The sequence below is a fragment of the Hylobates moloch genome, unplaced genomic scaffold (genome assembly GCF_009828535.3).
Source record: "Hylobates moloch isolate HMO894 unplaced genomic scaffold, HMol_V3 SCAFFOLD_14, whole genome shotgun sequence".
NCBI classification, from domain to species: domain Eukaryota; kingdom Metazoa; phylum Chordata; class Mammalia; order Primates; family Hylobatidae; genus Hylobates; species Hylobates moloch.
Genome location: NW_026652289.1, coordinates 31,106,349 through 31,122,677, shown reverse-complemented (window position 1 = coordinate 31,122,677; position 16,329 = coordinate 31,106,349). Strand labels below are relative to the sequence as shown.

At 35.1% G+C, this 16,329-nt stretch overlaps 1 protein-coding gene across 1 annotated transcript in view; it reads right to left on the bottom strand.

Moving 5' to 3' along the window:
- LIPI (lipase I) overlaps positions 1-16,329 on the bottom strand; it is a 111,856-nt gene that overhangs the window by 72,898 nt on the left and 22,629 nt on the right. Inside the window, exons 3-5 of the mRNA XM_058427340.1 lie at positions 8,450-8,835; positions 5,382-5,490; positions 3,188-3,289 (exon numbers count right to left, since the gene is read on the bottom strand). Coding sequence (XP_058283323.1) covers positions 3,188-3,289; positions 5,382-5,490; positions 8,450-8,835 — 597 coding nt within the window. The remainder of the gene's footprint in view (positions 1-3,187; positions 3,290-5,381; positions 5,491-8,449; positions 8,836-16,329) is intronic.

Here is a 16,329-nt window from a genome sequence, read left to right as displayed (position 1 = left end):
GGAGCTGGAGACCGGAGCTGTTCCTATTCGGCCATCTTGGCTCCACCGCTCCACAATTACTTTTGCACCAACTTAATAATAAGCACATTTTTTATAGCCAGTGTACAATAATTCCAATATCTGGAGGCCTATGGGTGTTGTCTATTGACTGTAGTTTCTGCTGTTTCTCATTCATGCTGTCTTGCTCCAAGTGTGCCTGGCTATCTTGGATGCTAAACATTTATTTTAATATGTTTTTGTAAAAATAATTTGAGATTGAATTATGTGAATTTCCTACAAAGAAGGCTACTGTTTGCTTCAGTCAGATAACTAGGAGTTCTAACAATTCAGACACTACTAAAACAAAAAACTCAGTAAATGTGATTTTAGCAGAGGCAACTCAGATAATGAGAAGCTTTCTGCAGACCATAAGAAGGCTGGTTTGTTCAGCTTTACCCGTGCTTCTATAATGTCCTTTGGAGTTCCAGACAAGAATAACAGATGAGATGTTTTGCAAACCCAATATGAGTGTTTCAAAAGCATCTATCTTTTGGATATTGGACTCATAATTTTCCCCAATATCTCAGCAAGAATGTATGCCCTAATTATCTAATCCACAAATTTGAAAGGCCACATGGCTTTCTGAACACTCACAACTGAATAAAAATGAGGATTATTGGCAAGTAGAAGATGTGGTCATTGTCTAGTATTCAAGGAAAAGGCAGTTCACCAGGTATGTGCTGAGTCCACGCATATCATTCAGAAATTTCTCAGGACAGGTACATATGCAGCATCAAAAATCTGTGTTTCTTATTTGTGATAGTCATGAAAAGATCAATCCAACGTTCCAACTATGTGGCCTCTAGTGGCAGATTAGATCTGATAGGTTGCATCATCAAAAGATGTTGCGAATATAAGACAATCCAAGACAGTTCATTAGGATAGGTCAAAAATGCAAACAAAAATAATAAAAAGTATGAAGAGCTAAGTCAAAAAGCCATAGGCAGAATTGAAGTTAGTGTTGTAGGAAGTCAGGGACCCCAAATGGAGGGGCCGGCTGGAGTCATGGCAGAGGAACATAAATTGTGAAGATTTCATGGACGTTTATCAGTTCCCAAATAATACGTTTATAACTTCTTATACCTGTCTTTACTTTAATCCCTTAATCCTGTTATCTTCGTAAGCTGAGGATATAGTCATCTCAGGACCACTGTGATAATTGGGTTAACTGTACACATTGATTGTAAAACATATGCGTTTGAACAATATGAAATCAGTGCACCTTGAAAACGAACAGAATAACAGCGACTTTTAGGGAACAAGGGAAGACAACCATAAGGTCTGACTGCCTGCGGGGTTGGGCAAAAAGAGCCATATTTTTCTTCTTGCAGAGAGCATATAAACGGACATGCAAGTAGGAAAGATATCGCTAAATTCTTTTCCTAGCAAGGAATATTAATATTAATACCCTGGGAAAGGAATGCATTCCTGGGAGGAGATCTATAAACGGCCGCTCTGGGAATGTCTGTCTTATGTGGTTGAGATAAGGACTGAGATATGCCCTGGCCTCCTGCAGTACCCTCAGGCTTGCTAGGGTGGGGAAAAGCTCCGCCCTGGTAACTTGTGGTCAGGCCGGTTCTCTGCTCTTGAACCCTGTTTTCTGTTGTTTAAGATGTTTATCAAGACAATACATGCACTGCTGAACATAGAACCTTATCAGTATTTCTGCTTTTTGCCCTTTGAAGCATGTGATCTTTGTACCTACTCCCTGTTCTTACACCCCCTCCCCTTTTTAAAACCCTTAATAAAAACTTGCTGGTCTGAGACTCAAGCGGGCATCGTGGTCCTACTGATATGTGATGTCACCCCCGGCAGACCAGCTGTAAAATTCCTCTCTTTATGCTGTCTCTCTTTATTTCTCAGCCGGCCGACACTTATGGAAAATAGAAAGAACCTATGATGAAATATTGGGGGTGGATTCCCCCAATAAGTTAGAGTTTCAGAAAAAATTCAGACAAGGGACTACAAATTAATTAGCCAATAGGTGTGTTGTATGTGGATGTACCAGGCTGATATAAAGAATTAGAGATAATAAAGACATGAGAGGTTTGGATAACACTAAAACTATGACTTCTTTGGTTTTGACTGCTTATAGAAGTAGGTGAACCTAGATTCCAAATAAGGAGCAGAATTGTTACCACTGGAGTCTCAATCTATTGAAATGTAGTCATGGGGGTTGAAAAATTGCATCTATGGCATTTACGTATCTCACACACAGACACATAAACCCAAGTATGGTAGTATAGATCACCACAAGATAAATTCAGAGGAGCAATCTTAGTGTCACTGCCCTTGTCTCTATCTTAACACCATACCCTCACCTGATTCGGTTTATAAGAATAATATACTGGTTAAGTGCATCATCTGGAATCAAAACATACGATTTCAAATTCTGACTCTGCCACTTACTGACCTTACAACCTTTATTCTAGTTTCCTCAACTGTAAAGGGAATGATAGTTGTTATCTATCTAACAGAAATTTAGTAGAATTCACTAATTAATTCATACAAGCACTCAAAACACTGCCTAATGTATGGTAAGTGCTCAGTAAATATTAGTATCAACAAATTCAAATCAGGAAAGGCACGAGGACAGTCTGTTTCTTAAAAGTGTCTGTTCAATTGTACTCTGGCCAAAAATCCAATACCCTGTTAGAGATTTTCAGCTAAGATAATTAAAAACAATAGAAAAATTATTTCCTTACATTTAAGGAAGACTACTCTTTATTTGTGGCTGAAATGCTGTGTTCAGTTCTAGTTGATATATATCATAGCAAGAAAATAAGCAGGGAGAATGGTAACCTAAATACATCAGGAACATTAAACATGAGGGAAAATGTGATCAAATCAATAAAATTGTCAACAGCATGAACAGAATGAACTCTTAGTTATCTATTTCAGTGTTTTAGGATGACATGACACATCCTGAAACCTGAAGGAGGCAAACTGAAGTCAAAGAGTGCCATTTGACAATGCAGGAAATCACTAACTCTAAGAACTAATGCTTGGGAAATATTATCATTCTATAATTACAGATTTAAAATCATTTTATCCATGATGTTTTTTCTTCTTATGCTCTCCTCTTGCCCAGGGTCTACATTTTCCTTTTCATTTTCAAATAATTAGGTAATAAATCCTGATTTGTTACCATTGGAGTCAGAATGGATGACATCCACAAACTTTGCATCAGTGTAATCTAATCTGCTATATGGTGGTTTTCTGGAGAACCTTGGCCCAGCAGGGTCAAGACCTGGAAAGCAAGAAAGAAATTATCAGTCTAATCAAGTCTACAGAGCTCCTTACATTGCATACTTCCATTATTACTACATTATAAACATAAAAAGCATTTATACTTTTAGTTTAAACCTATCCAAAAACATATCTAAAAACAAATGAAAGTGAATGAATAGCAGGTGACTTCATTATTTGAATAATACTACTAGCCTTCAGAGCTTTTCAGGTTAAGCTGCAACAAAATATTGTAGGAATTTTTGGAGCATTTTTATGTGAGACTGAATTAGGAGTAATACAGTAGTTTATATTTAATAATAACTAAAACTATTTCTGCTGAAGGAAAAAAATAATGAATACCATCTGGTCCTCTCTTGAACTCTGTACCTTACTAGCTCACTCTGAATTTATGTGTAGATAGACCTGAAAAGCTTTTTTAGGTGCCAAATATAATTTGGGCTATGGGATAAATCATGTTATCTTATCCATTTCTCGTAAGACTTTCTCACACACTCTTAAGAAAAGAAAAAATAAATTTTAAATTTCATGGAGTATGAATATTATTTCTGGGGTATCTTAATTTCTAAATAAAAATTCTAGGCTCATGACTTTCTGGGAACTGTCAAAAAGAGGAGAGAGAAGATAAAATTCAGTTTTTTGAGAACATCTATACAATGAAGAAACAGATCATCTTAAAAAGATATTTGAAAGTAAAATATAATGTTTTTCATTTCAAACACCTCTATTATCCCCATTTTATTTAACCCACTTGACTGAATGAGACAGAATCATCTATCTTGCTATAAATTATTCTGATGTAGAACCTCCATGTTTGATGGCCTTTTAGTCCCTGATGATTGCCTGGTATTTGGGGCCATTCAAACTAGACTAATATGTGTAAACACAATTTAAAGTACAAATTGAGCAAGTGTGGTTTTTGAAAGAGAATGGGCTTTAAGCACTAGGGAACTTTGTATAAATAAAAGTTATACATTTAGTTAATGTGTTTTCACACGTTTGATAACACTAAAACTAATCAGAGTAAGGGTATGCGTAAGGTATGTAAAGATAACTATCTATATGTTATTCACCTCTTTCCCCCTTTTTTGAAACTTAACTAAAGACACTATTTTCTTTTATCAACACTTAAAGTTATTATAAGTCTTCTGTGGCCATAGATATGAATAATTGCTTTTTTTTCAAAACAAAAAAGGTAAATTAGTTGAAAGGAATATTATCCTCCTATTCCTAAAATCACTACCACTCATAGAGGAAAGAATGAAAATCCATGTCAGCCTTATTAGATGACTGAGCTTTCTGGATGCAGTAACTTTGTTATAGAAACATGAAGGGGGACCCAGAGTCCCTCAAATTGGATACAACTCCTGAGTCTTTTGTAGCATTCAAGTAAAAATTTTTAGAGAGTCAAAATGCATTGAAGTTTGTGATAACTAAGTAGTTATATTCTTAGCTAATACATAAAGTATTTTCATTTAATGGGTCATATTTACTTCTGTATTCTTAACGATAGTATGTCCTTAAAATTTAGCTGGGACTGCAGAAATAGATATTTTTCTCCCATTTCCATTTGGGTAACTTAAGCTCTGTTGAGAACTTAACAAAACTTTAGAGTCTAACTAAAACAAAGCCAATATTTAAATATAACATAGAAAAAATAAATGTTTGTACATAATTTCTATTGAGTAATTATTGTACCCACTAAATTTTAAACAAAGTGGCTGGGCACAGTGGCTCATGCCTGTAATCCAAGTACTTTGGAAGGCCGAGGCGGGCAGATTACTTGAGGTCAGGAGTTAGAGACCAGTCTGGCCAACATGGTGAAACCCTGTCTCTACTTAAAAAAAACAAAAATTAGCCAGTGTGGTAGCGGGCACCTGTAATCCCAGCTACTCAAGAGGCTGAGGCAGGAGAATCACTTGAGCCCAGGAAGCAGAGGCTGCAGTGAGCCAAGATCGCACCACTGCACTCCAGCCTGGGCAACAGAGTGAGACTCTGTCTCAAAAAAAAAAAAAAAAAAAAAAAAAATTAGCAAAGTAACTTCTGATACTTAAAAGTATGCTAAAGCAATAATTTTATAAAAATAATTTTACCTGTTATTCTTCCAAGTTGACCATGAAATATCTTTCCAACAAACCCACTGATATGAGCCCCTAAGCTCACACCTATGAAATGAAAATTGTCAAGAGATGCACCATGCTTCTGCAATTAAAAAAGCAATATTACAGTATTCATTTCAAGTAATAACAAATCATGCCTCCCTCATATATCAACATTTTAAAATTCATTATTTTTCTGGCTTGATTCATTTTGGGGATATAGGGAAAGAGACCTTATAATTTCAAAACAACTATATATTTGTTCAACTTTTGCCACAAAATATTTGATTTTTCTTTATTCATTTTTAATATCAATTTATTTTAAAATTGTATCATCTCATGCAGAACAGTATATGCAAAATACAATTAATTAGCAAAGTGTTTTATAACAATCAACATTACTAGGTGCATACTTTCTGCTAGCTACCTCGATATGGGCCTTACAAAGTTCATATTTAATACTTCCAATTTCATTATGAGTTATTCATTTTTATCCTAATGCCTAAAACTGTCAGTAGCACCTATTAAATGCTAAATAAATAACACTGGATCGATTCCCATTTTATTAAGTAAGCAGTGTCAGAAGTAACGACCTTCCCAAAGCCACATAGATTCATAAGAGGAAAAGATGGATTCCAAGCTGCTGTGGTCTGAATGTTTGTGTCTCCCTAAAATTCATATGTTGGAATTCTAATCCTCAAGGTGATGATATTTGGAGGAGAAGCCTTCTTGTGGGTTGGGAGAATTATGTCATGAGTGTGGAACCCTCATGAAAGGGATTACTGCCCAGATAGAAGAGACCTGAGGGATCTCCTTCTACTCTTCCACCATGTGAGGACATAGTGAAAAGGCATAATCTATGAACCAGGAATTGGGCCCTCACCAGACACTGAATCTGCTGATGCCTTCTCCTTGGACTTCTCAGACCCTGGAACTATGAGAAATACATTTTTGTTGTTTATAAGCTACCTGGCCTATGGTATTTTGTTACAGCAGCCCAAATAGACGAACACACAAGCCTAGGTCTCACTCCAAAATTTATGCTAATTTGCCTTCTTGTTTTATCTGATCAGGTTTGTCAAAAACCTTAGGAAGATTCACAAAAGTTCAATAATGATTCTCACTTCAGAGATGATGAAATTAATTTCATGGATTTTAGGTGACTTCCCCTGATCACCAGCTCAGGAGTGATGCGTCCAATCTTCCAAGGTCAACGTCTGAATACCTCTTAGTCTCAGCTCCAGGAAGGGAAATTAGAAGACTACATGAGAGTGTACTTCCACCACACTCTTAGGGAGCTATTGTGAGACTTGTGGGCAGATCATGGTCCAGCCCACACAGTGATGTGTCTATGGCTTACAGAAAGATGTGGAGTGCTTGCCACTAATGAAAAACTACACTCAGGCTTTCAAGGCACAAGGTTATGATTTTCTTCAGATTTCTCACAGCCATGCCCCAAAACATGAGGGAGTATCTCTCGAGACTCCAGTGCTGCTGGTCATTTAAATCTTCCTCTGTAATATGAAGCCTCTGTAAACAAAGGCACTGTTAGAATTTTATCTAATATTACAAATTTTCCTAAATATTTCTATTTAATATTCACATTCTCCACACTTTGAGGCACATATTTATTAGTTGAGGAAACACCAGTAGCATCAGGAAAAATCAATGATGTAATTAATAGTCTGTTGGTGGGGTGGTTGAATCAATTACCTCCTCGGTCTCTCTACAGCAATGGCATTGTTTTGTCCAAATTTGGGGGTGTAAAAATAATAATGAAAGTTGATCTTACTCAATGATTACTAAATGTCACCCACTGATTAAGCACATATATATTAATTCAATATTCATATAAATATTTTTGTAATATTTTGATATTCTATATGTACAAATAAGGAAATGCAGCACAGAGAGGCTATGTAATTGTTCAAAATTACACAGATGATAAAAGATGGACATACACTTTGAACCCATCCAGTCTGACCCCTGGCCACTACATATAACGGCTTCTTGGAAGCGTTGTTAGTTGTTCAGTTTTTAGCAGAGTCTTGAAAGTTCAGCACAACACAACTCAAGTTCAAATTTCAAGCCCAATAATGCCCCCAAATCAGATATCACCCTTCTTTCTCTCAAGTACCCACAACTACCTACTTTCTTTTAGGATAGACAGGGATTTCCCTAAGGGTTGACTTAGTAAACAAAAATCATTCACAATGCAGATAACATAGAACTGGCCTGAACTTTATTTGATCCATTCAAATCCCGAGCAGACTTGAATGAATCTGAGGTCTGCCTCCAAAGTTGACAGAAGTATGCTACTTTTCAAAATGATTTTTTGCCTGTAATCCCAGCACTTTGGGAGGCCAAGGTGGGCAGATCACCTGAGGTCAGGAGTTTGAGACCAGCCTGGCCAACATGGTGAAACCTCGTCTCTACTAAAAATACAAAAATTAGCTGGGCATTGTGGTGGGCACCAGTAATCCCAGCTACTCGGGTGGCTGACGCAGGAGTATCACTTGAACCTGGGAGGTGTAGGCTGCAGTGAGCCGAGATGGCGCCACTGCACTCCAGCTTGGGCAACAGAGTGAGAGCCTGTCTCAAAAAAAAAAAAAAAAAAAAGATTTTTCTTTACTTTTACCAATTCACACTTCATTATATGCAAATATTTTAGGCATATATTTTAAAAGATACCTGAAGAATGTAATAATTATAAAGTTTATTTCCCCCACCCACATAGGGTAACTATTTTATTCTGAGGTTGGTATAGGTAGAGTTAAAAGAAATCTCAGAAGATTTTTAAATAAAATGTAATAATTACTAAATTTTAATATAATGTTTTAAAAATAACACAGGATATGTCTAGGTATAGAATTATTCATTTAGGCAGACAAAGAAAAGATGGCTGCATACATTGGTATATCAAACCAGTAATTGTTAATGCTTATGGGGAAAAGTATATAGTTTATTATCACTTTGTGGTATTGAATGTAACACACTGTATATTGTATAGCATGTGTAATACATTGTATAGCATGTATAATACATAAAATTCCCAGACTTACCAAAAGATTTTTAATGTGCACACTCAAACTCACAGCAACTTTTCTGGTGTTTTTAACTGCTCTATTATAAATAAAAGTTGTAGCACCCCGGCTCCAGTCTACTACAATTACATTCATATCTTCTTCATTCAGCAAAATCCTTAGGAAGTTCTGAAGCCATGATGGGATGGAGCCTACTGGTCTGTATCCATGAATAAGCCAGACGGTTTTCTTTTGTGTGTTGAAATTAACATTAAGTGAGTTATTGTGTTCAAACAGTGGCTCAGCACAGTTTAGGTTGTTCCTTGTATACATCATCAGAATGGTCTCTATTCTCGGAATAAATAAATCTCTGAAGGAATCTTTTACACTTTGCTGAGAGAATTCAAGGCATGGTCTTTTATTCTCTGAAATAAGAAAATGTCAGTCAAGCTGAGTACTGGGATAGTATTTTATTCCTGTTGTTATTGCAAAGAACAGAATTAAATGTGGAGGGTAGGGAGGATTTCATTTTATGAGCCCTTCAACATAATTTACTGAGCAACTGCAATGTTTAAGGTAATGTATTAACTATGTAAAAAGATTTTCTGAACCAAAAGTAATGGAAAATATAAATGTGATTGGTTAAAAAATTAAGAAGAGATTTTTATCTGTACAAAATATAATAGTAATGGGTGTGAGTGAAAATAAGATTGTTAATAAAGTGCAATGGTTACTAATCAAAGTTGATACGTTGATTATAAACTTTAACAAAAGTTTTACAGAGTAGTCCTTGTATAATAAGCATTAGAATAAAATATATTTAACTTGTCTAGTCATCAATACAAAACAATAAAGTAATATTTTCCCCATAAAATTTAAAATGTTTCAAAAAATTAAATAATAAATATTAATATAACATGAATGTTGAGATCATAAGTTGATACAACATTCCTTTGAAATTTTGCATATGTGTGTTTACTGTACACATAAACTTAACAAATCTTTTTCTTAATTTTCTTTCTAGGACTTACAAACCATTTGTAATAAGTGTAAAGACATTAATTGCTGGGTTATGTATAATGGGACAAAAATGTAAAACATCTTAAATCTCATCCTTATAGTATTTTCATCCATGTGTGCATTCTATCACTATTAACCATCTATCTATATATTGCTCTATATACTTATCTATCTACCCTAGAAAGAACTAGGGCAGAAAATAAAATAACTAAACCAGATGAATAGCAATAGTCATTGCTAGACAATGAAATGATGACTGCCTTTTGTTTTCTTTTTCACAGATTTTTGTGATTCTATTTTTTCATAATAAGCAAATAATCCCCATAGTGTTTTTTTTCCAGATGATAGTATATGTTCATACTGCTTCTAGCACTTTAATTTGATAAGAATATTTAGGAAATAATTTTTCAATCCATACCAAAAATTAACAAAAGTATTAATGCACTTTATGCCAGTAATTCCACTTTAAAGAATCTATCCCAGAAAAACATAGCAAAACAAGAGGTAACGTGTATTATTTTAATACTGAGATAATATGCATTTCTTACAATAATTCTAGTTTTCAAGTATATACACAATATTGTCACAATTGACTAGATGAAGAGAAATAAGGAAGGCAATGAAGGAGAAGCAAGACGTGCATTCCATTCCTATGTTAACAGCAGGGAGATATTTGGAAAAATTATTTCATTTGTTGTAAATATCAGAGAATGAGGAAGAGAAATATATCGAAACACAATACAATATGAATGCATGCTACATTGTGCAAATTGTGTGGGAAATCTATACATCCACCTTCCCACCACCTGGAATTCTGATAAGAATTTAATACATATCAATACCAATCAATACATCCAAAGTGCTGGTCCACTCCAAGCTAAAGTCAATTTTACCTAGCCCTAGAATGAGTAATGAGGAATAAACCAGTAGGATCCTGGTGATAAATATAAGAGAAAGACATCATCACCTAATATAATCAACAAATATATCTATTATCTATTAACAGATATAAAATATTTTTCATTAGAATGCAAGAAAAAATACATCTCAAAAATACCGGAGCGGGAGTAAAAAATACAAAAATTAGCCAGACATGGTGGTGCATGCCTGTAATCCCAGCTACTCGGGAGGCCGAGGCAGGAGAATCGATTGAACCAGGGAGGCAGAGGTTGCAGTGAGCCGAGATCATGCCACTGCCCTCCAGCCTGAGCAACAGAGCGAGATCCGTTTAAAAAAAAAAAAAAAATTAAGAAAACAACAATAGGATCAGATGAAAAACAGAGTAATGAAATATTCCAATTCAGAAAAAGTAAAAACGCAATTGCAAAATTAAAATTTGCATTATAAATGCTATAACAAACATGGAAAGCTCTTCTTATAGTAAGAAATGAAGAAAGAAAGATTTTCAAATTATTAAGGGAAACACAGATATAGGACAGGGTCTGCTTATTCAAATTAAAAATGATTGCTGTTCCCCTGAAGTGGGGGTGGTAATCACTTGAGGGTAAGAGAAAGTAGCAGCTACAACAACTAAGGAAATCATTGTATACAGGGGTTTGCACATGGAAAAGGCTCACCATAATCTAGATAAAATCAGTTAATCAGACTCACCAAGAGACTTCCTAGAAACTGGTTTGGATTTCGATGAAAGAGAAAAATATCCTAAAAATATCAAGGCAGAAAATCCAAGTTACAAATCTCTATTTGTATGAAGGAATAAAGTTCTAATGACTTCATAATTCTCTTTTTTAAAGCAAAACATGAGCTAGATAAAAATGTCATAAAGTGGAATATTTTGTGGCCTAATAATTTTATACCTTTCCTAAAGTGCGCCACTCATAAAAAGCATAGTTCTGTCCCTGACATTGTCACTATTAAATAAATGTAGATTTATCAAAGACAAGATCCAGAGAAACTTTCAGTATACAAAGATTGAAAGTGAGTATGGAATAAAATTAGATGCTGATTTTAAATTTATGAAACTGGGTAAAACATGAATGCAGTATCAAAAATCATTCTTGTACAGTATTTCCAAATTATACTAACAAGATGAGATGTAAGTTAAAAACATAGAGGAAGTAAGCTTGTCGCAAAAATTCATCAACTGAGGGATTTGCAAGATTATTATTTTTTGACTTTCATAAATACGTAAGCTTTAAAAAGATACTAAAAATCTTAAATGTTAACTGCTGTGCTATGTAAAACAGTACACATAAATTTCTACACACTAAAAAATATTAAGTTATAGCAAAAAATGTATATATATATATATATACAAGAAGAAGAAGTGAAAATGGAAATATATAAAGTAGAAAGAATGAAACAAAATGATGAAATTACACTAGAGAAAAGAATATATATGATATGTGAGCAGTTCTGTACCCTGCCTATTAAAAAGCAAAAAATAAAAATAAACTTTTTTTAAAAAGTAACAAGATATTTAAAGGAGGTACACAGGCAATTTTAAATAAATAGAGAACTAAGTATATTCTATACAAAATAAAAAGAAAATAGGTTGGTGTGTTATAGAGCAATAATGGCACCAATTCACCACTCCTGAATCCATCTCATTTCTCTTGGAAATTTTAGTTACATCATAAGTGGGGTGACTTGTTCCACTCCTTGATATGGACACAAATGTAGGGCTTGCCCTAGAAAATAGAACCTTAGGAAACTTAATGCAAGCAGAGGCTTAAAATCAGCTTGTGCATGTGGGCTTGGACGTCCTAACGTCTGCTATCACCACAAAAGCATCCCTAGTCTGACCTGTTAGAAAAGGAAAGACAGGTGTAACAGTGCAAAGTCCTCCAATGTGCTAGGTTCTAGTCACCCCAGCTGACTGACAGTCATTCAATAGCCAGACATGAATTGAACCAAGAAAAACAGTGTTACCTAACCAACTCCCATATGACTCTACAAGTGTGAGTAATAGCTGCTTAACATCAAATCCCACTGAGGGTTAAGAGTTTTATTTTATTTTTATTTTATTTTGGCATTACTGTGACACCATCTAGTCAATTTCATCAGCAACATTAATATCAAGTAAAGAGAATAAAAACAAAAGTCATCAAATGATACAGTGGGCATGGTGGCTAATGCCTGTAATCTCACCACTTTGGGAGGCCAAGCTGGGTGGGTAACCTGAGATCAGGAGTTCGAAATCAGCCTGGACAACATGGTGAAACCTCATGTCTACTAAAAATACAAAAATTAGCTGGGTGTGGTCATGGGCACCTGTAATCCCAGCTACTTGGGAGGCTGAGGCAGGAGAATCGCTTGAACCTGGAAGGTGGAGGCTGCAGTGACCGAGATCACACCACTGCACTCCAGCTGGGTAACAGAGCAAGACTCTGTCTCAAAACAAACAAAAAAACAAACAACAGGCCGGGCGCGGTGGCTCATGCTTGTAATCCCAGCACTTTGGGAGGCTGAGGCGGGCGGATCACGAGCTCAGGAGATCGAGACCAGGGTGAAATCCCATCTCTACTAAAAATACAAAAAAATTAGCTGGGCGTGGTGGCGGGCGCCTGTAGTCCCAGCTACTCGGAGAGGCTGAGGCAGGAGAATGGCGTGAACTCGGGAGGCAGAGCTTGCAGTGAGCCGAGATTGCGCCACTGCACTCCAGCCTGGGCGACAGAGCGAGACTCCATCTCAAAACAACAACAACAACAACAACAACAAAAACAGTTATCAAATGATACAAAAAAAGTTAAACTAATGCATTGTCAAACGCTTAAGGAACATTAAATTGATTCAATTCTGCTAGATTTAGGAATAGAAAGAAAAATAAAATTCTAGACAACAAAAACTTACAGGAATCCCTGATGAGATTATAAGTGGACTCTTCAGCAGAAATTTTGCAGGGCAGAAGGCAATGGAAAGATATATTTTAAATGTTGAAAGAAAAACTATCAACCTAGAATTCCATATCCAACAAAATTATCCTTTAAAAATGAGGAAGAAATTAAAACATTCCAACATTCCCACACAAGCATAAGCTGAGAATTCCTTACCTCTAGACCCACTCTACATGAAATGTTAATGCAAGTCCTTCACATTTAAAAGAAAGTACACTAGACAAGTAACTAGAAGTCATACAAAAATACAAAAATATAAGGTTCTGTGGTAAAGACAAATATATGACAAATAAAAACAGTTTTGCTTTGTAACTTTACCTTTTATTTTCTACAGGACTTAAAAGACAAATGCATAAAAATAATTATGAATGCAAGTTAATGGGTACACAATATATAATGATGGAATTTGTGTCATCGGTAAAATTAAGTAGGGGAGAGTGGAACTGTAAAGAAGTAGAGAATTTTGTTATGGTATTGGAGTGAAGTTAGTATCAATTTTAAAAAGATAATGATTTTTGGCTATTATTTGTATTCCTCAATGTAATCACAAAGAAAACATCTATAGAATATTTAAGAAAGAAAATGAGAAGAGAGTCCAAACATGCTGCTACCAAAAAAATCAATTAAACACAAAGAAAGGCAGTAGTGGAGGAAATGAGGGACAAAAAGGCTTTAAGACATACAGAAAACTAATAACAAAGTGGTAAAAATACGTGCCTTGCTATCAATGATAATTTTAAATGTAGGTAGACTAAACAACCCCCCCAACTGAAAACATATTGGAAGAATGAATAAAAATCAGGATCAGACTATATGTTATCTACAAGAGACTCAGTTTAGATTTAAAGACACATAGGTTGAAACTTAAAGAACGTAAAAAGATATTCAATGCAAAATGTAACTAAAAGCAAGCAGAAATGCTGCACTAACATCAAGCAAATTAACTAAGTTAAAATCTGTTACAAGAGACAAACATATTAAAATGCTGAAACAGTAAAAATTCTTAGAAGAATCCAAGGGGGAAACATTCATACCTTGGATTTGGCATTATTTCTTGAATGTTACAAGAACAGAAGCACAGGTGACAGCAAAACAAAATGAGTAAACTGGACTTAATCAAAAGTAAAACTTTTATGCATCAAAGGACATTATCGACAAAGTAAAAAGGCAACCCACTGAATGTGAGAAAATATTTATTAATCATATATCTGACATGGATTAATTCCAGAATATTATAATGAACTTCTATAACTCAACAACGAAAACGCAAACAACCCAATTAAAACTGGGCAAAGAACTTAAATAGACATATCAATGAAGATATCCAAAAGTTCCATAAGCTTATGAAAAGAAGCTCATTATCACTATCACTAATAATTGGGGAAACACAAATCAAAAGTATAATGAGATGCCACTTTCTACCTATTATGATACTTGCTAAAAACACATACACACACAAATGGAAAATAACAACTGTTGGTGAGGATGTACAGAAACTGGAACCATTGTGCATCGCTGATGGGGATATAAAACGGTGCAGCTTCTGTGGAAAATGGTATGGTGGCTCCTCAAAAATTGAAAATAAACTTACCACATAATCCAGCAATTCCACTTCTGTATATACACCCAAAAGAATTGAAAACATTAACTGGAAAAGATATTTGTATAACCATGTTTATAGAAGCATTATTTACAATAGCTAAAAGGTGGAAGCCACACAAGTATACATCAACAGGTGAATGGATAAACAAAACCTGGTAGATACCTAGAATGGAATATTGTTCAGCTTTGAAAAGGTGAAATTGACATACTACAATAAGGATAACTTTGAAGACATTATGTCAATTGAAAATAAACTGGACATAAAAAGACAAATACCATATGATTCAATTTAAATGAGATACCGAGAGCAGTCAAATTTATAGAGACAGAAAGTAGGATTGTGGTTGCCCTGGGCTGAGGGAAAAGGGGAAATAAGGAGTTATATTTAATAGATATAGAGTTGACGGGTACAGAATTTGAGTTTTGAAAGATAAAAAATTCTGGCAATGGATGATGATCATGGTTGCATGACAGTGTGCATGCAGTTAATGACACTAACCTATAAACTTAAAAATGGCTAAAATGATAATTTTTTCTGTGTGTTTGACCGTAATTGAAAGAAAACAAAACAAAACATTCAGAATCCAATTCCTGTCATTATAGATATCTCATCCCAGATTTGCCTTACTGCTGTAAACAACCAGTACAGTGGATAAAATATATGGGAAAAAAATTTAGACACTGGACAACAAAAAACACAGAATTGTGATTGCTGAAAGGGAAGCAATGTATTTGAACCCTATAAACTCATAGCTTTCTGCTTGGAGGCCGTTTCCAGACTGCTGTGTAAAAAGGGCTCAATTAATCAGAGTATAGCAGTCTTGTCAAGTTGGGGAGAAACATCAGAGTCTGGGAAGTCTGAGACAACTAGAATTTGAAAGGCAAAGTGTCAGAGAGGAAGGAGCCAGGCAGAAGAAAAGCTCTGAAATCTGCATAGGGGTCTCTTATATCTGGATGTTGCTGGATCCATATGGTGCTGGATATGATCCTTTGCATACATGGGATAGAACCACAAAGAGCTGAAAGCTGAACAATTTTCGAGACTGAAAAGTGCAACTAGGCAAAGTAGGAAGACCTTAATAAACAGCAGGGACATTCAGTAGGATCCCTAGAATGGTCAGACTTTAGTTTAAATGGCACTAAACGAAGTCTAGAATAAAAGAGAACTTAGAGCCATCCTCCTTCTCTCATTCTCCAAGCTCTGCTTGCTTTCATTCAGCCTCATTATCTGGCAAAGGACAGGCTATGCATATAAAATATTTAAGGAAAATGTTAACAATCTTGGCATAGGCAAAGGACTCTAAGATAAGATACACAGTAAGCATGAAACAAAAAAAGTGATAAATTGGACTTTTACATAATAATACATATCTCCTAAAAGGACACTGTTAAGAATATGAATATGCAGATTTGTATATCTGAAAAATACTTGTATCTAGA